We start from the raw sequence: 27,582 nt of genomic DNA on the forward strand, positions 1-27,582 counted from the left end.
TCCGTATGTGCTGTTTTCCTGTAGACGCTGGTTTGAAGTTCCCCATTGGCTGTTCGCTCTTCTGTGACATCTAGGAATAGACCCTATACAGACAACAAATAAAACGAACGTCATCTACAAAGTACCTTGCAAGAACTGTGACAAACACTACATTGGACAAACTGGCAGGAAGCTAGCCACCAGGATACATGAACATCAACTAGCCACAAAACGACATAACCCACTATCACTCATATCCTTACATACAGATAAGGAAGGACACCACTTTGATTGGGACAACACATCCATCCTAGGACAAGCCAAACAGAGACATGCACGAGAATTCCTAGAAGCATGGCATTCCAACTGGAATTCCATCAACAAACACATTGATTTGGAGCCAACCTACCATCCCCTGAGAAAAAGAACAGGAAATGACATCACCAACCCAAGGAAACCTAACCAGATAAATAGAAAGCGGGACATAACACCAGCGCTTCGTCGGAGGCTCACTGATGATGTTACCTAGAATGGTGACGAAACGTCTGACAACTAACCTTCCAGCTCAGCGAGCAAAATCGCATCCTGAGCCTGTCTTCTTCAGAGCTTTGAAGAATAAGAGGAGGTCTCATTGAAACTTACAAAATAGAACAATAAACAAGGTAAATAAATACCTTGGAACAAAAACAAAGTTGCTGGAAAAGCTCAGCAGGTCTGGCAGCATCTGTAAAGGGAAAAAACAGTTAATGTTTTGGGTCTGGTGACCCTTCCTCAGAACTGTTAGAACAGGCAAATACCTTCCCTGGTTGAGGGAGCATAGAACCAGTGAGCACAATTTCTTTTTTTAAAAAAAAATCCCGTTTAGGACTGAGATGAATTTATTTTGGTAATCTTTGGAATTGTCTATGCCAGAGCACAGTGGAAACTTAGTCTTTCAGTATGTTTAAAATAGAGGTTGAGAAATTTTTGATCATTAGTGGTATAAAAGATTACAGGGATACTGTGGTTAAAAGGTATTGAAGTGTTTGATCAACCATGATCATGGTCTACTTATCAGATTATTTATTCCTCAAAGGATTCATTTGAACTGGTCAAAACCACAATTGATGAACATTAATAAATTGAATAATCTTTCGTCCTCATATGGTGCATCCTGCAAGAGATTAACTCTGACTGCAATCTGTTGTTTTGTAATCAGAGGTTTTGCAAAGGATGAAACCCCCAACCCTTGTCAAAAGTTAAATTCCTATCCAGAATTTAACTAAGTTAATTGAATCTTAAAGCCATTTGAGATAGATCTAGTGTTTCCAGATGTGTTCCCTGTATCATTAAATATCTCGTGAGAAGTATATTTGAAGGTATTTTGGTGTATGGTTAATTGTTGGAAATTTTGGGGTGGTGCCTTAATCTATAACACACCTTAAAGATATATGTTTTTCTTTTGTAATTTTAGATCTTCATCGAGTACTTTGGAGATCTTGAACAAGAGAGTATACAGGACAATTTTATTCTAATGTACGAGCTTCTTGATGAAATTATGGACTTTGGTTACCCCCAGATCACTGAGACAGCCATATTGCAGGAGTGGGTATATTCAGTGCATCAACTCTGTTACATAAAAAGAAAGTAGAAAAAAGACTCCAGGAAAATCCATAAGGAGATTTGAAATGTTTCTTCTGTTATTGAAATGATAATTCTAAAATAATTTTACTGTAATTCTGCCAGGGGACTAAACTAAACTAGACTCAGTTAGGTCTTTCCTTTCTGCTTTACTTTTTAGAAAAATGCTGAAATCTTTCATTGTTTTGCTTACTTGCTCTTTCACCCACACTTTAGGTTTCTGTTGGAGTACAGTTATATGGTGCCTTGACCTAATAGCCATTCTTGTATCAGCTTTTGTGATGAATTTTTAGCTAAATACCTGACCTCAGTGCAACAACACAACTGAACCATCTCCTGTCTACAAATATCATCCATATAAGCATAATTTTAGTGGAAGCTACTACATAACTAACCAGAACAAGGACTGAGTTTTTAACTGGCAAAAATGAATATTTTGACATTATGTCAGGGGTTAAAATGTTACCGTGCCTCCATTGCATGAATTTTCTTTTAGGTCCCGAATCACTCCTTTTTACTGTGTTTTTTTACTATTTATCTGCCTGAAAGCTGGGTTGTGCTGCAGAATGATGCCGACATTGTGGGTTCAGTTCCTGTGCCAGCTGAAGATATCATGAAGGACTCTCCATTTTCAACCACTCCCCTCATATGAGGTGTGGTGACTACCAGTCATCTCTCTGCAGGAGAGCAGCTCGATGCTCCAATAGGACTATGGCAACTTTGCTTTGGCAGTCATATAGCTCAGTTGGCGAGATAGCTGATTTCCACTGCAGAGCGATGTCAACAGCATGGGTTTAATTCTTGAACCAGCTGAGGTTACCCTGAAGGTTTCTCCTTCTCAACCCTTCCCCTCACTTTAAGCGTGGTGACACTCTGGTTAAACTAGCAGCAGTTATTTCTCTGAGTGAGCAGCACCATGCCCAATAAATCTATGGTGACATTAACTTATTTTTCCAAGTATAATCCCATAAATGAGTACTATCATGTAATCCCTACAATGTGGAAGCAGGCTATTTGGCCCATCAGGTCCACACTGACCCTCCAAAGAACATCCCACCCAGACCCTACTCTATCCTTGTATTTTCCATAGCTAATCCACTAGCCTGCTCATCCCTGGACATTACGGGCAATTTAGCATGGCCACTGCACTACTCTGTCTCTTTTCATATACTGTCCCTTGTATCTTTTCGTTTTTCAATTCCTTAATGAAACTTCTATATTCAGCTTGATTCTTGATTGTATTATTCAGCTGACTTCTGTCATAAGCACATTTCCTCTCCATCTTAAATTCTCTCCCTCTTTCATCATTCAAGGCGATCTCAATTTGTTTGCTGTACTTTCTTCTTCAGTGGGAATACACCTTGACTATGATCAAACTCTCACTCAGTTATTCTGCCTATTGTTCAGTTTATGTTTTGTCTGCAAAATTTTGAGTCCACTTTATCCAAATCCATTATTACTTGATTGAAATTGGCATTTCCCCAGTTAATTAATTCTGATTTGTTTCTTGTCCTTTGCCATGACCAATCTAAATCTTCTGATGCACTAGTAACTAGCTCCTGAATGTTCCCCCACTGACACTTGATCATTTGGACCATCTATGAACAAGATCTAACAATGCCCCCTTTCACATTGGACTGAAGACTTACTGCTGTTGTTTTCAAAAAATCTCCTTAACACACCCTGACCTTTGCTCTGTTAATATCCCAGTGTACTAAAGCTCTCCATTATTACCACTCCTTCTGTCTTGATACCAACTCATTCTTTGGATCTTTCCCACCAAGAAATTGCACATTTTTTTGTTCTGTTTGGTCCAGTTGTTCCATAGCTCCAGCCAAGTGGACTCTGTCCTTGAAGACTATGAACAAGTCCTTCTCCAGTGCTGCAATATTTCTTCCTTTCTTGTCATAGCTGAACACCTTGTATCCAGGAATGTTCAATACCCAGGTCTGCCTTTCTTTGAGCGAGATCTTTGCCTATTTCCACGTGCCTATCTGTATCTGCAATCTTGCCAGCCACACTCTGCATAGTAGCATACCATGCACAGTAATCCTAACCTAGACTTTATTAATTTTCCTCTGCTGTGAGCTCCCCGAATGACTGGCATTTTTAGTATTACTGAAAAAGTGGATGTTGTCAAAGCATTCATCAGGACAGAGACAAGAATGACAGATTTCAAAGGGGGTGTCAATTGAAACTGCATAAACAAGGGTGCTGAGTGATTTACAAGTCAACTGTAGACAGGGTGTTGCCATGTGAAATGCATCCAGTCTAGGCATTTATGCATTTTTCTTCTAGTTTTCCTGATGGGGACAAGCTGAAAAGCTTTAATGTCATGTTTCTTTCTTTTAGCAAAACTGTTACAATTTAGTTCTGTAGTACTCATAACTTAGTAAATAAACCTTGCTGATAAGAAAAGAAATCACCATCTACTCTCCACTTCTGTTATTGTTACTTGAATATTGGAATACTACTCAATCCTGAGTTTTGAAAAAATAATAATTAATTTCCCAGATGCTTGGACCAATTGCCTAAATTTGTAGAAAGGGAAACACGGTCACAGTATTCACCCAACTAATTAACACTCAGCCATCCTACAAAATCATAGTGGTTTGTTTTTTTTTGTTCCCACTTTCTGAACTCCATCCCAATCCTGACCTGGAACAAAAACAGAAGTTGCTGGAAAAGCTCAGCAGGTCTGGCAGCAGCTGTGAAGGAAAAAAAATCGGAGCTAATGTTTCGGGTCCTGTGACCCTTCCTCAGAACCCTTCCTCAAACCTGATCTACTCCAGTTTATGATACTGTCTTCTGTATGTAATGGGACCCAAACCTGACCCCGCAGTACTCCTGGTTTCATACTTTTTTTCCTTGAAGTTCAGATTCTGTCCTTGAGCCTGGCCCTCTTTGCTTCCTCCCAGGTGATTCTGATTTCTTCCAGGTCCATTCCAAATAAGAGGAAGAGCTGTTGGCAAATGCCTTTGCAGAATGCCTTTTTGTTAGATATCAGAATGCTAAGAGCAGGCATGTTTTCCCTAGGCCCCAAAAAAACTAGGCACCCCTGCAATTTCTGTGTTTCTGTCCAAACATCACCCCCAATCATGATTAGACTCCCATATGCTGCATCTGCCTCACCCATACCCTCTAATTGAGACTGTCCAGGCCATCTTGGTGCCCAGTTCTTCCTGTGATCCACCCCCATCCCCACTCTCTCTCATTCCCATATCGATCTGGCTGCTCTTGTAGGCTTCAGCTTTGTGTGGACCTCACTTCCTTTCAAAAAGACCTCCAGCCTCTTGAGCAGGACATGCATGAGTGCAGAAAAAATTGACACCAGCTCTGTAAATGAATTCTGGGGACTATTCGGGAAAGGCATTTTTCAAATCTCAGGAGTCCTATTTACCACTGCACAAGATCTACTCCCAGGCCAAAACTCATTCCCTTATTTTCAACACAGCCAGAGATTGAATTTGAATAATTTTTGACCAGCATGACTCTGAAGCTACTTGCCCTAACCAGCTGAATCACCGGTTACCTATAAATTTTGTTTTAAATTCCAACTTGATAAATTCTTCCTTAGTTCCTCAACAGACTGAATTTCAGCCACTTCACTCAAACTATCTGAATCTATCTAATCATGCAATTTCTGTTTGGAATTAAAGTTTCAAATCGATGACCTCTCATCAGAATGTTTTTCCAGCATTTTCTTTTATTTCAGATTTGCAATATCCTTCCTTTTTTTAACCATAATCTGTATACAGTAATTTGTAGCAGTTTTCTATAAACACTTGATTTGGTTGAATAAGAATAATGGGGAAGCAAAGTCAGATAGCTTATGAAATTTAGGAATGAAAATCACACCGAATAAATCAGACTACTGAATTGAAATGATCCAGATTGAAATGGACGAGGTTAGTTCAGCTAAATTGATACTGAGAGACTCCATGGATTCTGTTAACCTATCACACATGTATTAATGCAAACTGAACTCTGAAGAATATGAGGAATGGAAGATTGTCCATGCTCAAGAAGTGCTAACCCAAAAACAATGGATAATGCAAGGTGACAAGGTTCAGGCACCTTTTTGAATGACTTTGGAGGCACAGTGGTGGGGATAAAGAAACTGACTTATTTGAAGAAAAAGTTGCTCTTCTCAGCTAAACAAACCTTTTAATAAGAAAGTGGGGTGGAAGTGGGGACGTGAGATGTTATAGCCAGTGAAGGGGGTAAAAGCTTGCATGGGTTTTCTGAATGTGGTGTACTGTAATGTAAAGAACTCCTCAGCACATAAAGAAGCAAAGGGACAGGATCTTGCCTTTAAAACTAAAGCTCTATTCTGGTGAAAACTATCCAGAGTTCTTCGGATTCAGATTTGGATATGGAAGAGAGACCAGATGAAATCCTCCAGGTTCCAATTTGGAGAAAAATGGTCAAATTTGGTTTGGTTATTTTGTCCTTTTGTCATTTTGCAGCATTACCCACTTGTTTTCCAGATTGTCAGCTTGCCTTCTATTCCCCACCTCACTCCTCAGTTTCTCAACTGAGCCCTTTTCTGCATTCTCCCACCCTGCTCCTGCTAAGCCTTCAAAGTCTCAACTGTTTCAATCCACTTTGTGGTTATTCCTTGATTAAAATTTTCTGTCTCCTCTCACTTATAAGGAAACCTAGTGAAAGCAAAGCTTTCTAACCTGTTTCTGTCTTAACCACCACCATCTCGCCATCCATGGCTCAGCATTGTTTCACTTATCTATTACTTTTTCTCCTTTTCCTTATTGAGTGTAGTCTCTAAGGCATTTTTAAATTAATGGCACAATACAAGCAAATGGTTATTGTAATAGTTCTCTGTTTAAAATGTATAAATCATTTCACCTTTGTTCATCGTTTTGTGGGTTGACACAGATACATTACACAGGAAGGTTACAAATTGCAGCAGGGAGCACCTAGACCTCCAGCTGCTGTCACCAATGCAGTATCCTGGAGATCTGAAGGAATCAAGTATCGGAAGAATGAACTTTTCATGGATGTCATTGAGTCTATTAACTTCCTGGTTAGTCCATGCTTTGGAAGGTAACCTTAGATATTGATATAGATCAGTTGCATTAAATGTACCAACACTGCCTGGTTTTAAAAACTACTAACTCAATAAGAACATGTAAAAATAGGAGCAAGATTAGACCATCCAGCCACAGTGTTTACTTCCCCATTCAGTAAGATTGTAGCCCATCTGATCTTGGCCTCAACTTCTCATTCCTGCCTGTTCATGTAACCCAAATCCTTTATGGTCCAAGAATCTGTCTTTCTCGGATTTGACTATCTTCAATGACTTAGCCCCCGTAATTCTTTGGGGTCAAGAATTACAAAGCTTCACATTCCTCTGAAAGAAGAAATTCCTCCCTGAATAATTTCTATCCTATGTGGGAAACCTTTGATCTGAAACTATGCCCCAAGTTCTAAGTTACAGATCTATCCCCTTCATGAGGGAAGCATCCTATCAAACTGGTTCAGAATCCTCAAGCTTTCAATAAGATCCCCTGTCTTCTAAATACCTGAAAGTCACAGAGGTCTCGGGCACAGAAAAGGCTTTTCGGCCTATGGAGTCAGCATCGGTCAAAAACAACCGCCTAACTATTCTAATTCCATTTCCCAGTACTTGGCCTGTAGCCTTGTAGGCCTTGGCATTGCAAGAGCACATCTAAGCACTTCTTAAATATTAAAACAGTTTCTGCCTCTCCCATCCTTACAGGCAATGAGATCCAGGTTCCCACCACCCTCTGAGTGAAACAAAGTATTTTCTCACATTCACTGTAAACCTCTTGCCCATTACCTTAAATTCTTACCCCAGGCATTCATCCCTCCTACTAACGGGGAAGTTTCTTCCTGTTCACCATCACTATGCCTCTTTTAATTTTATATCACAGTCATGGCTCCCTCATTTTCAGTGTTGTCCCAACTCTCTCAACCTCACCTTGTAAGATAATGTCATTAGTCCAAGAATCAGTCCAGTGAACCTTCTCTCAATAGCCTCCACTGAAAATATTCCTTGTAGCACTCAGTTCACTCCTATATGATTGAATATGATACTACTCCCACCTCTAGTGCTGTCCATAGCTCACTTTATGCATCTTCCTCTTTTCTACTTCCATATATATATTGGTGTCCATCCCCTAACAATTTTGTAACTGCAGGAAGTGCTAACCCTGTCCCCACACCATCTCCCTCACCCACATCCCAGACCCCAAGATGACTTTCCACATCAAGCAGAGGGTCACCTGCACATCTGCTAATGTGGTATACTGCATCTGCTGTACCTGTTGTGGCCTCCTCTACACTGGGGAAACCAAGCGGAGGCTTGGGGACTGCTTTGTAGAACACCTAAGCTCGGTTCACACTAAACAACTGCACCTCCCAGTCGCAAACCATTTCAATTCCCCCTCACATTCCTCAGACGACATGTCCACCCTGGCCTCCTGCAGTGCCACAATGATGCCACCGGAAGGTTGCAGGAACAGCAACTCATATTCCGCTTGGGAACCCTGCAGCCCAATGGTATCAATGTGGATTTCACAAGCTTCAAAATCTCCCCTCCTCCTACCGCATCCAAAACCAGCCCAGCTTGTCCCCGCCTCCCTAACCTGTTCTTCCTCTCGCCTATCCCCTCCTCCCACCTCAAGCCCTACCCCCATTTCCTACCCACTAACCTCATCCTGCCTCCTTGACCTGTCCGTCCTCCCTGGGCTGACGTATCTCCTCCCGACCTCCTCCTCCCCCCCCTCCCCCCCCCGCCATACTCATCTTTACTGGCTCCATCCCCACCTCTTTGACCTGTCTGTCTTCTCACCACCTATCCTCTCCTCTATCCGTCTTCAATCCGTCTTCAATCCGCATCGGCCCCTCTCTCTATTTATTTCAGAACCCTCTCTCCCTCCCCCGTTTCTGAAGGAGGGTCTAGGCCTAAACCGTCAGCCTTCCTGCTCCTGTGATGCTGCATGGCCTGCTGTGTTCACCCAGCTCTACACCTTGTTATCTCTGCTTTAAGTAAGATTTTGGATTTCCAAAGTGAAATTGTGTTTGTAAACTTGTTGGAATATTTTTGAAGATGATACTAACAAAATTGATAGAGGAGAGTCAATGTATGTAGTACATTTATATTTTCAGAAAATTTTTGATAATGTCCTTCACAGGCCATTGGTTAGAAAACTGAAAGTACATGGTATAGGAAGTAATGTACTGGCATAGTTTAATGACAGGCTAACAAAAGACAGGGTAATGGCAGGTAAGATGATTTTTTTCTGGCTGGTGAGTGTAGCATCAGGGAGCACAATTTCAAAAGTCTGAGATAAGGACAAACATTTTTAATTATAAGATTGTGAATGTTCAGAATTCTCTGCCCCAGAGGACTCTGAAAGCTCTGCCTTTGTGTATGCTAAAGGTAGCAAATAGTAGATTTCTGCTTATGAGTGGCATGCAGGGTTATGGGGTGGGAAAAAGACATTGATTGTATTGAATAGTGGGGTAGGTTTAATTGGCTGAGTAACATATTTCTGCTCCTATATTGCTACACTTGGCATCTCTATGTCACTGGTATGAACGTATATGACAGCATATAACTCAGTCCTTTCATCTTGCAGAACACTCAGCATGCTGTGTGTTAATGGCCCTCACTTTAGCGCACACAGATGACTCACAGGAGCTCTTGGTACTGGTTACAGAATTGTCCTGTGTGTTCCTCTAATTCTGAAATCTCCTGTAATTACAGCATTTATATGCTTTGCTATTTCTTTATACACAGCCCAATGATGCCATTGTCTGGCCTACATGGCTTCAGGATATTGTCACTTCCAGCAGTTTCTCATACCTAGTATCCGAGAGTGGCACAGACCCCAAAGATTCCAATACTATCTTCTTCTTACTACCCTTCCAGATGGTCATTTACCTACTATCCTTAGCCATCTCTGCCTTTGGGGTGACCAGTTTCCCCTCAATTCCCCCCCCCCCCCGCCCCCCGCCACTTCCACTTCCTCTTGCTCTCCTACAGTTCTATCTCTTATTTGCTCTTTAATCCTTGTGCTAATCTCACACTGTCCCTGTTAGGCTCGCTGTTTAACCTATCTCTCTGCATGCTGCTCTGTTTTAAGCTCAATCCTCTCACACTGTCTCATTATGTCCTCTCTAACTTGTTCTTTTATCATCTCCCCACTCTCACACTGTTCCCTTTCAACCTCACTCTTTAATCCTGTCACTATTGCCATGGTTAGCGGTATGGAAACTGTTCTACCATGCATAACTCCAAAAATATATTAAATTTAGAGTGATCAGTAAAATAGTAACACTAATGAGCATTCCAAAGAACTCCAAGAATCTAAAAGTCTGAATTTTTACAGGTTAATGCTCGTGGCTCTGTGGTTCACAGTGAGATTTTGGGACAGATTCTGCTGAACTGCTGTCTGAGTGGGATGCCAGACGTCACTTTGTGTTTCAATGACAATGCTCTTTTCAACCAGAACAAAGGTAAGTACCCAACATGGAATGAAGGAAAATGGTAATTTAAGGAGGATAGAATGTGCTGAAGAGCAACATTCTTTGCAATTTTTGTCCTATTCATGTACCCTGGATTTGGGTATTGTTGGTAAAACCTTCTGTTGAAGTTTTTTTTTCTTGCACTCATCAGGACAGGCACAAGAATGGCCAATTTCGAGGTGAGCAGTAATTTATATTGCTTGAGAAAGGATGTGACTGGTTGGCAGGTCAGCTTTGGTTGAGCATTGCCGTGGAGAATGCACCAGGAAGTTGCTGTTCTCCCATGTTATTGTTTAATTCAATCAAGGCACAATATTCAGACAAATCCCATTTCCTTATAAGAGGATAGGTTCCTGTGAATGAATATATAAATACATGCCTTCTGTAGTTGGATGTTGGACTTTGCTCCCACAGATGGACCATGATGTAGAGGTGGTCGGCGGCAGTGATAGCCCCCTTATGTCACTGATACTGTGGCTCTTGGTAGCCTGGTCCAGTAAAGCAGTCATTTAGCACTCCCTCGCCTACCTCTTTATTGCAAACTGTTTCTGTTTTGAGATGCGCGTCTCTTGGGGTGTACTGACTGTCCCTAGCCAGTTATATCACAGTCAAAACCAAATAGCTCAAAATGTTAATTTTTGGGTCATTGTTTCACAAAACAGTTAATTTTACTGGAATTCCTTGCAATGTGATCTTCCTGTCCACTAGTCAAACATGGGTAGGTCTCAAAGAGCATGGCTGCCAGACTGGATTTGCAGCAATGGTGAGGGAGTCAACAAGAAGGAAAAGTCAAGTTGACCTTATCCTCACGAATCTGTTGCAGAAACATCTGTCCATGACAGCATGAGTACAAGTTACTACTGCGTAGTCCATTGTCCTCCCTTCAAGTTGCAGATACCCTCCATTTTTTTTGTAGTACTTGCACCATGTTAAGTGGCCAAAGACTGGCCATCCATGAGTTAATCTGAGCTGTAAGTAGAATCGGAATACAATCCACACCCTCGTGGTCTGACGTATCCCTTATTGTACCATTGCCATCAATTTGGGAAAGTAGCCATGCTTCAGTAAAGAGTGCAGGAGGGCATGCTGAAAGTATTTTTTTTCAAATAAAAATTGTCAATCCGGTGAAGCTACAGCACAAACTACTTGGCCTACTAAGCAGTGAAAGCAGCTTGCAAAAGATGGGGCTAATTGATCCCACCATCAATGGATCAGTTTTAAGCTCTGCAGTCCTGCAGAATCCAATTGTGAATGATAGTGGCCAATTAAAGAACAGGAGTTGGAGATTCCTTTTTTATTTAGCTGGCTTTGTGGATTTGGGAAGCATTTACCCCCCCATCCGTAATTACCCAGATGGCAATTCAGAGTCATCCACATTGTTGTGGGTCTGGAGCCGTATGTAAGTCAGGCAGGTACGGAGGCAGTTCACTTCCCTAAAGGACACCGGTGAACCCAATGTAGTTTTTACAATTGCTGGTTACATGTTGCCATTGGGCTAGCTCTAATTTCATTGACTTCAAATTTCACCGTTTGCCATGGTGAGATTGAAACCCATGTTTCCAGAATGTTGGGTTGGGGTTTTCGGTTGCTAGTCCAGTGACAACATCACTACTTCATGGCTTCCCCTTGATATATCCTCATCCTTAATTGACTAGCACACAAGGGTAAAACAATGACAGAAGTTGTCTTGACATTTTCAGGGTCGAAGGACTGTCCTGGAATCTTTGAATTATCTTATAAAATAACGGAATCTGTCTGGTTTGGCTGAAATTGAATCCACAAACAAAGTCATGTGACTTGAGAGTCATTTTGTAAAACTTCATGTGCCTATTTTAAAGACAGATTAGCCGCCTTCACAAAATATATAATTTGCATATTTCTGTACACACATCTTTTGCTTGAGAGGGAAATGTGCATTCACAAATCCAGTTCTATGAAGAGCTGCCTCACAGCACCAGGGGCCCAGGTTCACTTCCATCCTTGGGTGACTGTCTGTGTGGAGTTTGCGTGTTCTCCCCAGGTGCTCCATGGGTTTCCTTCTGGGTGTTCTAGTTTCCTTCCACAGCCCAAAGATGTGCAGGCCCTGCTAAATTGCCCATAGTATTCAGGGATGTGTAGATTAGGTGTGTTAGATGCGGATGGGTCTGGGTGGGATGCTGTGAAGATTGGTGTGGGCTTGTTAGGCCGAAGGAGCTGTTTCCACACGGTAGGGATTCTTAGTCTAAGTCTAAGATTCAATCATTGTAAATCATAGTAAGAAATGAAAACATAAGTTGCTGGAAAAGCTCAGCAGATCTGGCAGCATCTGTGAAGATAAAATCAGAGTTAACATTTTGGGGCCAGTGACCCTTCCTCAGAACTGATGGCTGTGGAAATATGTTTTAGCAAATACTTAGTGAAACACCAGGACGGACTGAAATTAATATCAGTGGACAAAAGAAAAGATTGGAATGGAAATCCCTTTGGAGACAGGAGTAGAACTTCTTCAAGATGGGCATACTAGAGGAGATGTGGGAGTGAGTTAAATACTAAACAAAAATCGAAAGGATTGTGGATGCTGCAAATCAGGAACAAAAACAAAGTTGCTGGAAAAGCTCAGCAGGTCTGGCAGCATCTGTGAAGAAAAAGACAGTTAACATTTTTGGTCTGGTGACCCTTCCTCAGAACTACCTACTTCTCTGCAGTTCTTACTATCACTAGGTCAGATGCGGGAGTCAAAGATAACACAACGTGGCGTTGGAGGAACACAGCAGGCCAGTCAACATCAGAGGAGCAGAAAAATTGATGTTTCAGGTGGGGTCCCTTCTTCAGAAATGGTGGGGGTTGGGGAAGGTAGCTCAGAAGTAAATAGAGGTGGGGTGGGGCTGGGGAAGGTAGGTGGGATGGTGATAGGTGAGTGAAGGTAGGCAATTGTGGTGATTGGTCAGTGAGGTGGAAGCAGCAGCCAGGTGGGAGAGAAGATGGACAGGTTGTGTCAGGTCAAGGACGTGGGGATCAGAGGGAGGGTTGGTCATGGGATATAGCCGGGGGTGGGGAGATTTTTAAAACTGGTAAAATCCACATTTATGCCATTGGGCTGTAGGCTCCCGAGGTGGAATATGAAGTGTTGATCCTCCATTTTCTAGCTGGTGTCATTGTGACACTGGAGGGGGCTCAGGATGGACATCTCACCAAGGGAGTGGGGGCGGGAGTTGAAGTGGTTTGCAGCCGGAAGGTGTTGAGGTTTGTCCCATACAGAGTGTAGATGCTCGACAAAGCGGCCCCCAAGCCTCCGCTTGGTCTCACCGATGTAGAGGAGGCCTCATCGGGAGCAGCAGATTCAATAGACCATATTGACAGATGTGCAGGTGAACCCCTGTCTAATGTGGAAGGTTAGCTTGGTGCTTTGAATGGAGGTGAGTGAGGTGGTGTCAGGGCAGGTTTAGCACTTCCTGCGGTTACAGGGAAAGGTGGTGGGGTTAGTGGGGAGTGTGGACCCTGACTGGGCCATCCCAGGCCGCCTCCAGTGTCACAATGATGCCACCAGGAAACTGAAGGAGTAGCACCTCATTCTGCCTTGGGAGTCTACAGCCCAATGGCCTAAATGTGGATTTTACTAATTTCAAAATCTCCCCACCCCTAGCCTCATCCCATGTCCTACCTTCCCTTTCAACCTGCCTCCTTGACCTGACAGATGTTCTCTCCCACCTATCCGTCCCTCCCACCTCATTGACCAATCCCCACCACTCTCTACCTGCACTCGCCTGTCACTATCCAACCTACCTTGCCCAGCCCTACCCCTCCTCTCTGTCTTTATTTCTGAGCTCCCTTCTCCCTCCCTCATTTCTAAAGAAGGGCCCTGACCCGAAACGTCAACTTGCCTGCTCCTCTGATGCTGCCTGGCCTGCTGTGTTCCTCCAGCTCCACACTACATTATCTCTTCTTCTCTGACCTGTTGTTTTTCAGAGCAAGTGCTTGCTTTAGACAGGGTTGTTGGTTGGTAAAATGTCAATTCTATTGTGGTATAGTGCTAAAGGTCCAAATTAAAAATTATTTTCGTAGCTACGTTGTTAATTTTCAAGTTTTACATTTGGAAATCAATAGACAGGTAAGTTCAGTTCTGGAATCCAAATAACTATATGATACGAAGATCAAAATTCAAGAAGACATTTCTGCCCGAAAAGATGAAACGCGTGTCATGTAAATTTACTTTGTTTAAAAAAAATTAAAATGATTTAACACAATTCACTCCTAGATAAATGAATTAAGAGTGTCAATCCTCATCAATACCTCCCTTTTTGCTCCAAAGGAGAAAACACTAATGTAGTGGACTTTGAGGACATAAAATTTCATTCTTGTGTACGGCTGTCTCGCTTTGAAAATGAACGTGTCATCTCCTTCATCCCACCAGACAAAGAATTTGAGCTAATGTCATATCGAGTCACCAATAGAGTAAGATCTGAACAATTTTACTAATGTATAATAATAATAATGTGCAATATAACATGTAAAAGAGTTCCAATGCGATGTATCTGAGGAAAGAACTGTGAATTTATGGCATACCATGCTGCTACATATTTGTCCTGTCCTTGGATCATCTTTTATTTTAACAAGTGAACACATACCTGATTGTTTTCCTGCATGATGGTACCTCCAGGCCATTCCTGAGGAGGCTGGTTTAGGTCCAGGATCACAGAATCTTAGAAGAGAGAGACACGGAAAGAGGAAATTCAGCCAATCGTGTCTTCCCTGGCTCTTCAAATCAGAATTGAGACATAGTGCCATTCTAATGTCTTTTCTCCCAGTTTAAATAGTCATCCAATGCTCTCTTGAATGCCTTAATGAACCGACCACCACCATGCTTCCAGGAAGTGCATTCCAGACCTGAACCATTTGTGGGAAATGTTCTTTCCCACATCACATTTGCTTCTTTTGCAAATTGCCTGATCCTTTTTCAGTGGGAACAGTTTTGTCCCTAGCTACTCTGTCCAGTTCCTTTCATAATTTTGAAAATTTCTGTCGGATCTCTAGTTAGCCACTTTCTGTCCCAAGTAGAACAGTCACAACCTTTCAACCTGTCCTCGTAACTAAAGCTTCTCATCCCTTGTAAATCTCTTCTGCATTCTCTCCAATGCCTTCACATCCTTAAAGTCATTTGGCATCTTCAATCTAATAAGATCTAATAAGTCATCTTATACGTGTTCAGCATCGTCTCCTTACGCTTGCACTCTTATGCCTCTACTTACTGCTCTTTCTACCCATCCTGCCACTTCCAATGATCTGTACCCATACACACCAGGTGCCTGTACTCCTGCATTCCATTTAGAATTGTATCCCTTATTTTATATTGTCAGTCCGTTTTCTTCCTATCAAAACTCATCACATATGTGGGACACATGTGGAACACCAGCAAGTTGGTTAAACATGATTTCAGTTGCCAAGCAGGCCCCTGGGATCAGTACACACTGAAAGGAAGTGACGTCCCATCAGCATTCTTGGGTGGGGAATGGCAGCACTCTGTTTCACTGCTGAAGCAACGCCTCCCTGCGCCTATACACTTCTACCCTCTCCCACCCCGTCTCTATCCTGGACAGCGCCCAGCCACCCTACAGGTATCTCCTTCCACAACAGTGGTATGGCTGCAATAGCTATTTGTGTGGTGAGAGTTTGAAGGCTGAGAGGGCATCTCCTTTGTGTGACGGCCTCTCTGATGAAGGGTCTAGGCCTGAACGTCAGCTTTTGTGCTCCTGAGATGCTGCTTGGCCTGCTGTGCTCATCCAGCTCCACACTTTGTTATCTCGGATTCTCCAGCATCTGCAGTTCCCATCATCACTCACACATGACATTTCTGTACATTGAGCTTCACTAGCCATTCTGTGTACTCCATCAATTTGTCTACATCCTCTTGAAATTCTACACTGTCCCTTATAATGCATCAAAGTTCCATACTATCTGCAAACTTTGAAATTGTCCCCCACACACCAAGATCCCGATCAATACTATACATCAAGAAAAGCAAATGTCCCAACACTGAACTCTGGGGAACTCCTCTACAAACTACCTTCCAGCGTGAAAAGTGTCCATTGACCATTGCTCTCTGTTTCCTATCACTCAGCTAATGATTTATCCACATTGCTACTGTCCCTTTTGTAAGCTGTAACTTTTCTCATAAGTCTGTTGTGTGGCACTATGCCAAACACCTGAAAATCTATTCACACCACATCAACAGCATTGCCCTTATAGATCCTTTTTATTACTTCTTCAAAAAAAAACACCAGCAAGTTGGTTAAACATGATTTCAGTTGCCAAGAAGGCCCCTGGGATCAGTACACACTGAAAGGAAGTGACATCCCATCAGCAGTCTTGGGTGGGGGATGGCAGCACTCTGTTTCACTGTTGAAGCAACGCCTCCCTGCGCCTATACACTTACACCCTCTCCCACCCTGTCTCTATCCTGGCCAGCGCCCAGCCACCCTACAGGTATCTCCTTCCACAAAAGTGGTATGGCTGCAATAGCTATTTGTGTGGTGAGAGTTTGAAGGCTGAGAGGGCATCTCCTTTCCTGATGTGCTGAATGACCTCCTACAGGCTGTCCAGCATTAGGAAGCTGCCTGTTGCTTCTCATTGGAAGCAGAGTGTGGCAGTTGGCCATACCTGCCCACTGATTCTGATCTGTTAAAGCACCTTATTTCACAGTGTTCACATGTTTAGAGTTCTTTTAAATTACTGTCAGGAATTCCTTCTGGAATATCCGAAATAGCTACCCAAGGTTGTTAGGTGGAAAGGACCTAGTCTAAGTTCTGGTAACTCCAGAACTGACCCTTCAGTTACTCTTAATGACCTTCTAACCTAATTGCCACCTCACCCAACACCACATGTCTGCCACTGGCAATAAACACGGGGCAGTGTCAAGTCAGATGGAAGATTAATGGGGTGATAATGGGAACTGCAGATGCTGGAGAATCCAAGATAATAAAATGTGAGGCTGGATGAACACAGCAGGCCCAGCAGCATCTCAGGACCACAAAAGCTGACGTTTCGGGCCTAGACCCTTCTTCAGAGAGGGGGATGGGGTGAGGATTCTGGAATAAATAGGGAGAGAGGGGGAGGCAGACCGAAGATGGAGAGAAAAGAAGATAGGTGGAGAGGAGAGTATAGGTGGGGAGGTAGGGAGGGGATAGGTCAGTCCAGGGAAGATGGACAAGTCAAGGATGTGGGATGAGGTTAGTAGGTAGGAGATGGAGGTGTGGCTTGGGGTGGGAGGAAGGGATGGGTGAGAGGAAGAACAGGTTAGGGAAGCAGAGACGGGTTGGACTGGTTTTGGGATGCAGCGGGTGGAGGGGAAGAGCTGGGCTGGTTGTGTGGTGCAGTGGGGGGAGGGGGACGAACTGGGCTGGTTTTGGGATGCGGTGGGGGAAGGGGAGATTTTGAAACTGGTGAAGTCCACATTGATACCATTGGGCTGCAGGGTTCCCAAGCGGAATATGAGTTGCTGTTCCTGCAACCTTCGGGTGGCATCATTGTGGCACTGCAGGAGGAGATTAATGGGGTGGCAATCTTATGATGATAGCTGCTTCTTCAAAGATCTGGGTGAATGTTTAGATTTAAATGCTAGTCTCAACTTGGCAGTGAGGGGCTCATCTGTTAAATTTTGAGATCCAACTTCTATTAATTTGACGGGTATGTATTCTGATACGTAAAGGTAATACAGAAACAATATTGTTGGGCTGTAACATCTGTTTGAGCTCATATCTACAAAGCTTTGGATCTGGATTTTTGGGGAGTAGCCTCTGAGCCAATTTAAAATAGCAGGTCATACCCACTTCTGGGACTGCCACCTCTACTCCCAATGCCCAAGTTTTCACTGATTTGGTTTGTGAGTCTGTACTCTTCACTTGCAATCTGGATGGTTTCAATGTGCAGGTATACATCTCATAAGCCCCAGGATGTATGTGGAATTGCGCCAGCTTCTCCATGAATCTCATCATCTATAGCTCCTCAGATGTAGAGAACCATAGCCTGGATTTGGCAACTTTTTGTCTGAAAGGCAAGTTCAAAAGCTGAGCTCCTTATGGCCATTTCATTACTGACATACACCCTTAATTCCATCCCACGACCCATTGCGCTCCTGTCATGATTCCCATATCAACTCATGGCCATTTATTCTGTGTATACTATATACAGAATCAACGAGCCATATAGTTGATAGGGTTTGAGGATGAGGGCTAGAGGGTCCAATTGGGTTTTACAGTTGAGGTGGATAATCAAACCAGCTCAACTTGGCACTTGGCCATCTTTCTATCCATCAAAACTCAGCTTCTGTGGTCAACAGTCCTGACTTGGTCATACAGCTAGAGAGGAAATGGCAACATATCTAGTGGGCCCAGCAAGTCAGGAAATTTCTTGACAAACTATGCATTGGCAGAAAAAGTCCAGGCCTTAGTCTTGTAGTTACTGAATTGGTCACTATAGTAGCAATTAATTTGTTGAAAAATTGCAACAGAACAAATGTTGTAGATTTAAATATGCGTAGAAAAAATATATTCAATTAAATTGTAATTTTATATTTAGGTAGTTGAACAAACTACTTGAGTTAGAAATTTATATTGATAACGTGTGCATGTCTGTTCAGGTCCAACCATACCTATTTGTTGAAGCTAATGTGCAGCGATACACACACAGTAGAATAGAAATCACAGCAAAGGTAAGAAATTGAATGGAATTGAATGGTTTTGGTTCATGGCATTAACTGAATGTTTAGTTAATCTTTTTAGAGTTGTAAAGCTCAGAACAAGAGACCTGGTGGTGTAAAAGGAAGACTCATAATTAAAGAACATGACTGCCCTTGACATCTACATAGCATTTGACTGTGTGTGGCATCAAGTAGATATGGCAAAACTAGAGTCACTGGGAATCTGCAGGAAAATTTTCTGTTGGTTGAGATCATGCTTGGCTCAAAGAAAGATGGATGTGGTTTCGGGTCAATCATTTCAGGACATTGCTGCAGGAGTTCCTTGGGGCAGTACCCAAGGCCGTACCATCTTCAGTTGCTTCATCAAATTGATCTTCCATCCATCATAAAATCAGAAGTGACATCTATTTCAAGCCCACCGACTCCCACAGCAATCCAGACCACACCACCTCTCACCTACCTTTCTGCAAGAATGCCATCCCCTACTCCCAATTCCTCTGTCTCCGCCGCATCTGCCCCTAAGATGGGGTGTTCCACTCCTGCACATCCCAGATGTCCTCCTATTTTCAGGACTGTAACCTTCCCCCCTCTGGTGATCAAAAATATCCTCAACTGTATCTCTTACATTTCCTGCACTTCTGTCCTCATGCCTTCTGCCCAACAAAAATAAAGACAGAATTCCCCTTGTCTTCGCATCCAACTAATCACTCTCCACCACTTCTGCAACCTACAATCCGACCCCACCACCAAAAGTTTATTTCCCTCCCCACTTTTATCTGCCTTTCGTAGGGACCACTGTCTCTGCAAGTCCCTCATGTGCTCCACATTCCCCACTAACCCCACGACCCCCAGCACCTTTCCCTGCAACCGCAGGAAGTGCTATACCTGCCCGATACCTCATCTCCCCCCCCCCCCCCGGCTCACCCCCGTTCAAGGCACAAAACAAACCTTCCACATTAGACAGGGGTTCACCTACACATCTGTCAGTGTGGTCTACAGCATCCACTGCTCCCAACATGGCCTCCTCTACGTCAGTGAGACCAAGCATAGACGCAGACCATTTTGTGGAGCATCTGTGCTCTGTATGTGACCAACGACAACACCTTTCAGTCACCAACTATTTAACTCCCTGTCCCACTCCCTGGGTGACATGTCCATCCTGGGCCTCCTCCAGTGTCACAGTGACACCAGCTGCAAACTGGAGGACCAGCTCCTCATATTCCACCAATAGCCTAAACATGGAATTCACCAGTTTTCAAATCTTCCCTCCCCCAGCCTCATCCCATGTCCAATCCTGCCCCTCATTCCTGCCACCTTGACCTGACATAACCTGTCCATCTTCTCTCCCACCTATATGCTCCTCCCACCTCACTGAGCAAGCCCCACCACTCCCTACCTACCTTCCCTAGTGCTGCTGCTCTTGCTCTCTATTTATTTCTGAGCTCCCTTCCCCCTCCCCATTTCTGAAGAAGGGTCCCGACCTGAAATGTCAACTTTCTTGCTCCTCTGATGCTGCCTGACCTGCTGTGTTCCTTCAACTCCATACTGTTATCTCTGAATTTCACTTGTCTTCCTGAAGAAGTAATTAGACAGCAATCAGAGACCAGAATCTCATTAACATATCCCTTTCCCAGAGCAGGAGGCTGAAACTAATTGTATCCATTGTGACTAATAAATTTTTACAATGAATGGGAAGAATGCATGTCAAGATTTGAAGTTTTACGACATTACAACATCTAACGCATTGTTGATAAAACACTATCTTTGTTGCATCATGATGGTGTTTCTGTGAAAGTTTTGTACACCTTTAAACTGTATTTTTAATGTTTGTGTTTTAAATTAGACAGATTATTTTTAAAAATCTGATTTAAAATTGAATCCTAGGATTGCCTGACTCTTGTGGATTCAAACAGTCCATTTTACCTAGAGGAAACAAAAGGAGATATTTCCATACAAGAAAAACATCAGAATTCAATAATTATTCACAAATTGATTTTAATGGCCTTCCTTTCAAGTACAATGATAGGAAACATTAAGATGCAAGAGCCATCACAGCAGATGAGAGATGATGTAACAAATTATTGGAATATTGTCCACATTACATGATGCAGTGACCATCTTTCCAACCTCTTTAAAATAAAGAAAACCATGTTCAGCTGCAGCTGTCGATCTGGGAGAGAAAGATGTTCTGCAAAAAGCTATCAGGCTACTTGCAGTTAATTGGATAGCTCGAGTGCTTCTCTGCAGCCTTTTGAAAAGGAGACAAGGACCTTTTGTCTCCCCTACGGCATTCCATCTTCAAACTTACTTCTGAATCTAACCCCAGGCAGATTGCAACTGCTAGGACATCTTTGTAATTTTATTGATTTAAACTATGAAGGCACAATGTGCCTGCAGTCAAATGGAGACTGAGCTTGATTCCACTTTTGACAAGTATTATTTTTATTTGCTGTACCTTTTTATTTAGGTGGTGGGGGGTGGGGGTTGGGGGGAGGGGGGGAGAAGAAGAGAGAGAAGGTGTGTGTGTGTGTGTGTGTGTGTGTGTGTGTGTGTGTGTGTGTGTGTATACACAAAAGAGTGAATGAGGCATGGTTTCTTTAGTAATCTTTAGGACAAACATGAATAATAAACCAGCCTTTCCATTTTTAAATACTGAAAGCTTACTGCTTGCATTTGTAAAATTAAACCCATCACTCCGAGGGTGAAAATTACAGCCATCCACTGTCAGTGAAATTAGACAACTTATAATTTAAAGTAAAGAATTGAATACTGCTCATGTTATTTTTAGCCAGACCTAAAAATAGTTTGTCAGTTTTCACTGAATGTAGATGTTCAAGTTTCCTAGAATTGAGCTATGGTGACTTTTTTGGCTTCTGAGGATGTTTTTTCCTGTTCTTTTCTCATTCTGCTCATAATTTTAGAACTCTTTCATGGCGAGGCTTTATTTTCTCAGAAACTGATCTAGCTTCAACTAGAGGCACATTATTCTAGCCTTATTTTAACTCCCCTCAAATTTGATCTTTTCAGTCAGTGGGAGAGTTTCCACTCACTCTTGCATTGCAAACTGTCAAGACTCTTATGGCCCCTAGCGCCTCCATCTTTGCTTGATCCAGGTCTATTATAAACAGTATGACATGTGTAGCTATTCTTGGACAATCCTATAAACTGAGTTTTATGAATGGCTTCTTCAGACTTCCTCTTCATAGCATCATGAAAGACATTAGCCTTGTATCCAAATAGAAAGATTAATTAAAAACCGAAGAACTGCAGATGCTGTAAATCAGGAACAAAAACAGCTGCTGAAAAGCTCAGCAGGTCTGGCAGCATCTGTGAAGAAAACATTAGTTCTGAGGGATGGTCACCAAACACAAAATGTTTGTTCTGATTTTTCTTCACACATGCTGCCAGACCTGCTGAGCTTTTCCAGAAATTTCTGTTTTTGTTCTAGAAAGATTGATAAGTTGTTATTGATCTTAACTCTTCTTCATCTGACAAGTAGCTCAATATTTTGCTGTATAAAACCAATACCTTTTTGGGATTTTGTTTTAACAGGCTGCTGCCATTGTCTCAGCACTTTAATGTAATGTACCTATTCCCTGTGAAACTATATTAGTTTTCCTTTCATCACTAACAATCAAACCATCCAGGTTTACTAAAATAACACAAAGAACTGCAGATGCTGGAGACCTGAAACCCAAAACTGCAATTTCTGGCAGATTCACTCAGCTCTGATGAAGAATCCCTGGACTTGACACGTTAACAATGCTTTCTCCCCACAAGTGCCTCAGATCTGCAGAGTTTCACCGGCAGTTTGTTTTGTTTCATCCAGGTTGACCGGAAAACAGCCCTGTTCACATTGCCCTAAATTTAAAAATACTGTCCCAAACATGACAATTTGATAAAAATGGTATTACAATTAAATGGTTGAAAAAATTATGCATTAAACTTAGTAAATAACCTAATAAGGTCAGAGGTTGAAAGGGAATTTTTCTGGTTTGTGAGGATCCGCGCCATTACAAGTAGTTATTACTCACTGAGCCATTAAATTAGGTCCTTACTCAAATGTATCAATTATGACTCAGAAAGTAAGTTCCTCTCCAGTTGACTATATCTATGATGTTGCAGGTTAAAGGAAAGTTTAAAGAGCGTCTGACTGCTACAGATGTTGCCATCATCATTCCTGTCCCGACTGATGCCTCATCTCCAAAATTCAGTACAGCTAAAGGTTGCATAGAATGGGTACCTGAGGACAGTGTTATCATCTGGTCTATAAATTCTATTCAGGTAAGTCCATTATAAAACATATTGTCGCCAATAAACTGACCTGACTAAGAGGCAATTTGATAGCTGGCTACAGATGATTGTCATTAAAGAGGAATTGTTTCAAGTAAAACATTTTCAATTTTTATTTCTCTTAATTTCAGAAAGAATTCAAGCTTTATAAAGATACTGAACACTTTTGAGTTTTGGTTCTTTTCTGTCATTAACCCCTGGTGCAAGTATGCTTATGTGTGGACAATTTTATACAGAACTATTCACACATTGACGTTCACGTACAGAACAACATAATTCCTGCAGTGACAGGAGTAACATCAACAAGGCTGTTCTCAGTTTTCCTTTGATTCCCTTTTATAGAAGCACTGTTGCCTGTTTAGTCACTTCTCCAATTGAAAAACTGAAATTGGGCACTTGTGAAGAATAATGGATATAGAGTCATACAGATGTCAGCACAGAAACAGACCCTAATAGATCCATGCTGATCAGACATCCTAAATGAATCTAATCCCACTTGACAGCATTTGGCCCATATCCCTCTGAACCCTTCCTATTCATCTACCCATCCGAATGCCTTTTAAATGTTGTAATTATACTCGCCTCCACCACTTCTCCGGCAGCTCATTCCAAACATGCACCACTCTCTGCACGAAAAAGTTATCCCTTAGGTCCCTTTTGAATCTTTCCCCTCTCACCTTAAACCTATGCTCTCTAGTTTTGGACTTCACTACCTTGGGGAACAGACTTTGGCTTTTCACCCTATCCATGCTCCTCATGATTTTGTAAACTCCTATGAGGTCACACCTCAGTCTTTGACATTCCAGGGAAAATAGCCCCAGTCTATTCAGCCTTTTCTATAGCTTCAAAGTTGTAAATTTTTTTTCTGAACCCTTTCAAGTTTAACAACGTCTTTCCTATAGTAGGGAGACCGGCATTGAAAACAATATTCCAAACATGGCCTGACCAATGTCCTATACAGCTGCAACATGACCTCCCGACTCATATACTCAATACACTGACCAGTAAAGGCAAGAATGCCAGACGCCACCTTCAATACCCTGTGTAGCTGCGACTGCACTTTCAAGGAACTGTGAACCTGCACCCCAAGGTCTCTGTTTAGCAACAGTCCCCAGGACCTTGCTATTAAGTGTACAAGTCTTGCCTTCATCTGCCCTACCAAAATGTAACACCTCACATTTGTTGAGATTTCTTTAGAGTTACAGTTCTAATTTTGTATGAGGATATGTTGACATTTGTGAGTCAACTAACATTGTGTTAACATCTTCATTACTGTGAAAAATTTCAAACAGCTTTAGTTCCATTGTCAACGTTTGTGGACCGGGCCCTTGCAGTGTTACCTGCCCAAAATTCTGAATCCAGAAAATCTTTATAATAATTTTTTTCTCGGATGGTCCCTGTTGACCTGTAAGAAATGGTCATGCTGTGACAAACCATGATCAAATTATTTATTGAACTATTGACTTTTGCCATAAATCAGTAATTTAATTGCCACTTTTTGCAGATTCAGATAAAAGTCACAAAGCCTAACTGTAACTTTTTAAAAAAGGACATTGTGACTGGTTATTTGAAAAGGGCAGTGCTGTTCTGGGTACATTTAACTAAAAATTCCTGACCACTGCAGTTGTCAATAAAGTCTGTTAGTGAGTGGTATCAGTCATTCCTGTTATTTGTGTTTTACTACATGAAACAATCAGTCAGTGTGTATTCCTCCAAAATTTGTTTCTAGTGCTACGTTTGAGGGCCTGAAAGCCTTCTATCTTTTAAAACTTCAAAGAAAACACAAGCTCTCTTTAAAGATAACAAAGTGTGGAGTTGGATGGACATTTAGGTGCTCCTCTGATGCTGCTTGGCCTGCTGTGTTCATCCAGCTCCACACTTTGTTACCTCGGATTCTCCAGCATCTGCAGTTCCCATTGTCCCTGATACAAGTTCTCTTTACTGAGTTTCCAACAGTCTTGCAGGATTACAGGCCCCGGCCCTCACCCATATTCTCCCTCGTGGATTCTACTTCATCCCTGTCACAAGGCAACAGCACGGTTTTGTTTTCCACCTTCTTTAAATGCACTAAACTACTAACCTCCGTTTGCTCACTTAAGGGGTTATAAAACCTCATTAAAAATGCCTGTATACAAACAGGCCTCCAGACTTCTTCGCATCAGGCTCACAATCTCAGCTCTTAAAATTGCGATCACCCCCATGATTTGCCCTTCTTGGCACAGAAAATAAAAGCTGTCAATTAAACTTCTGATTATCGACTTTTACTGACTTGTTGCATTATTAATTCAGGGAGGAAAAGAATTTATGATGAAGGCCCATCTGGGACTGCCAAGTGTCAAGGCAGAAGAACCTGAAGCAAAACCTCCAATCAGAGTGAAGTTCAAAATCCAATACCTAGCAGCGTCAGGATTGCAGGTATATTTTGTCTTCAGTTAAACGCAAACAAACAAGGGATTTTTATCGCTTTTAATCCCCAAGAGTATTAGATGACATGGATTTAATTGAAGCTCATTTAGTGTATTTATTTAAAAACAGCTGGATGTCTATTTGAGTTCAAATGGTATTCCTGAAAGTATTGACAAAAATAATAAATGTTGTTTAGAACGTAACACATTCAAGACCTTTGGAACCGCGGACATGCTGTACAAAGGAAGCATACCAACCAGGGATGTATAATGTAACATTAACTAACCTCAGTAACAGTGTAAGAGACAGGAGCAGGAGGAGGCCATTTGTTTCTCCAACCCTGCCCTAGATTCAACAAGATCATGACTGTTCCACCGAAGGCCTCAACCTCCTTTTCCTGCCAGCTCTTCAAATCTAACTATCACCTCTTTAAATACTTCCAGTGATTTAGTCTCCAGAACACACTAGGGTAGAGGATCCCAGACTGTCACTACCTTTTAGATGATGAAATTCCTTCACATCTCGGTTTTAGATGAGTGATCCCTTATTTTGTACCTGTCTCCTGGTTTGAGATTTCCTGACCAGTGTAAGTATCTTCTCCACCTTTACCCTGCCACACTGCCTCAAAATGCTGTATGTTTCACTAAGATCGTCCTCATTCTTCTAAACGCTAATGATTAAAGACCTAACCTGTTTGGCTCTTCTTTATAAGTTAAAATCCCAGAAATCTTTCTTGCGAATCTTTCTTGAACTGCCTCCAATGCCAGTATATCCATCCTTGATTGCAGGGATCAGATCTGCACAGAGTACTCTACATGTTTCATGTACAAAAACACCCAGGTCCCATTATCTTTCCAACCTGAAAATGACCTGTTAATTCCAACTCTGTCATTTGTGTGTTAACCATGTAATTTTATCTTATGTAGCAGTTTTTGTTGTGGCACCTTGTCAACTGCCTTCTGGAAATCCAAATACACCACGTCCACAGGTTCCCCTGTTGTCCACCATGCAAGTAATGTCCTCAAAGAATTCCACCAAATTCGTCAAAAATAACCTACCCTTCATGAACCCATGCTGGGTGTTCCCAATGGGAGAATTTATACCCAGACGTCTTGCTATTTCTTCCTTAATGATAGATTCAAGCATTTTCCCCACTACCGAAGTTAAGCTAACTGGCCTATAGTTACCTGCTTTTTGTCTACTTCATTTTTAAACAGTGGTGTCACATTGGCTGTTTTCTAATCTGTGGGAACCACCCCAGAATCCAGTGAATTTTGGTAAATAATTACTAGTGCATTTGCTATTTCCTCCATCACCTCTTTTAGTACCCTGGGATGCATTTCATCAGGGTCAGGAGACCTGTCTACCTTTAGCCCCATTAGCTTTCACAGCACTGCCTCCTTAGTGATAATAGTTTCCAGGTCCTTACCTGCTACAATCTACTTGCCATTAGTTTTCGGCATGTTATTTGTGTCCTCCACTGTGAAGACCGACACAAAATAACTGTTTAATGTCTCGGCTATTTCCTCGTTCCTAGTTAATAAATTGGCCTTCTCATCCTCTAAAGGACCAATGTTTATCTTTGTCACTCTTATGATTTACATATTTATAGAAACTTTTGCTGCCTGTTTTTATATTCTGAGCTAGTTTACTCTCATAATCTATCTTACTTTTCTTTATAACGTTTTTTTGTGGCTTTCTGTTGGCCTTTAAAGATATCCCAATCTACTAGTTTCCCACTACTCTTTGCTTTTTTGTACGTTTTTTTTTCAATCTGATACTTTCCTTTATTTCCTTAGACATCCATGGCTGGCTGTCTCTTTTCCTACAGTTCTTCCTTATCACTGTACTTCTGCTGAGCACTGTGAAAAATCATTTTGAAAGTCCTCCACAGTTCCTCAGTTGACCCACCATAAAGTTTTTTGTTCCCATTCTACCTTAGCTAACTCCTCCCTCATTCCTTCATTGTCTCCTTTATTTAAGCACAGGACATAGGTACAGGATTTAACCTTCTGAGCTGTATTTTAAATTCGACCACACTGTGTTCGCTCCTTCCGAGAGGACCCCTAACTGTGAGGTCATTAATTATTCCTGTCTCA

General features: G+C 42.1%; 1 protein-coding gene across 4 annotated transcripts in view; it reads left to right on the forward strand.

Moving 5' to 3' along the window:
• Positions 1-27,582, forward strand: part of LOC125456058 (AP-1 complex subunit mu-1-like) — a 48,337-nt gene that overhangs the window by 13,157 nt on the left and 7,598 nt on the right. The window contains exons 4-10 of one of the 4 annotated variants that reach the window (XM_048538721.2): positions 1,433-1,563; positions 6,496-6,643; positions 9,978-10,104; positions 14,402-14,544; positions 18,725-18,796; positions 22,910-23,068; positions 25,367-25,492. In XM_048538721.2, coding sequence (XP_048394678.1) covers positions 1,433-1,563; positions 6,496-6,643; positions 9,978-10,104; positions 14,402-14,544; positions 18,725-18,796; positions 22,910-23,068; positions 25,367-25,492 — 906 coding nt within the window. The remainder of the gene's footprint in view (positions 1-1,432; positions 1,564-6,495; positions 6,644-9,977; positions 10,105-14,401; positions 14,545-18,724; positions 18,797-22,909; positions 23,069-25,366; positions 25,493-27,582) is intronic. The other 3 variants (XM_048538723.2, XM_059648254.1, XM_048538722.2) reach the window with 3 other exon arrangements.

Source organism: Stegostoma tigrinum, chromosome 8, assembly GCF_030684315.1.
Source record: "Stegostoma tigrinum isolate sSteTig4 chromosome 8, sSteTig4.hap1, whole genome shotgun sequence".
NCBI lineage: Eukaryota > Metazoa > Chordata > Chondrichthyes > Orectolobiformes > Stegostomatidae > Stegostoma > Stegostoma tigrinum.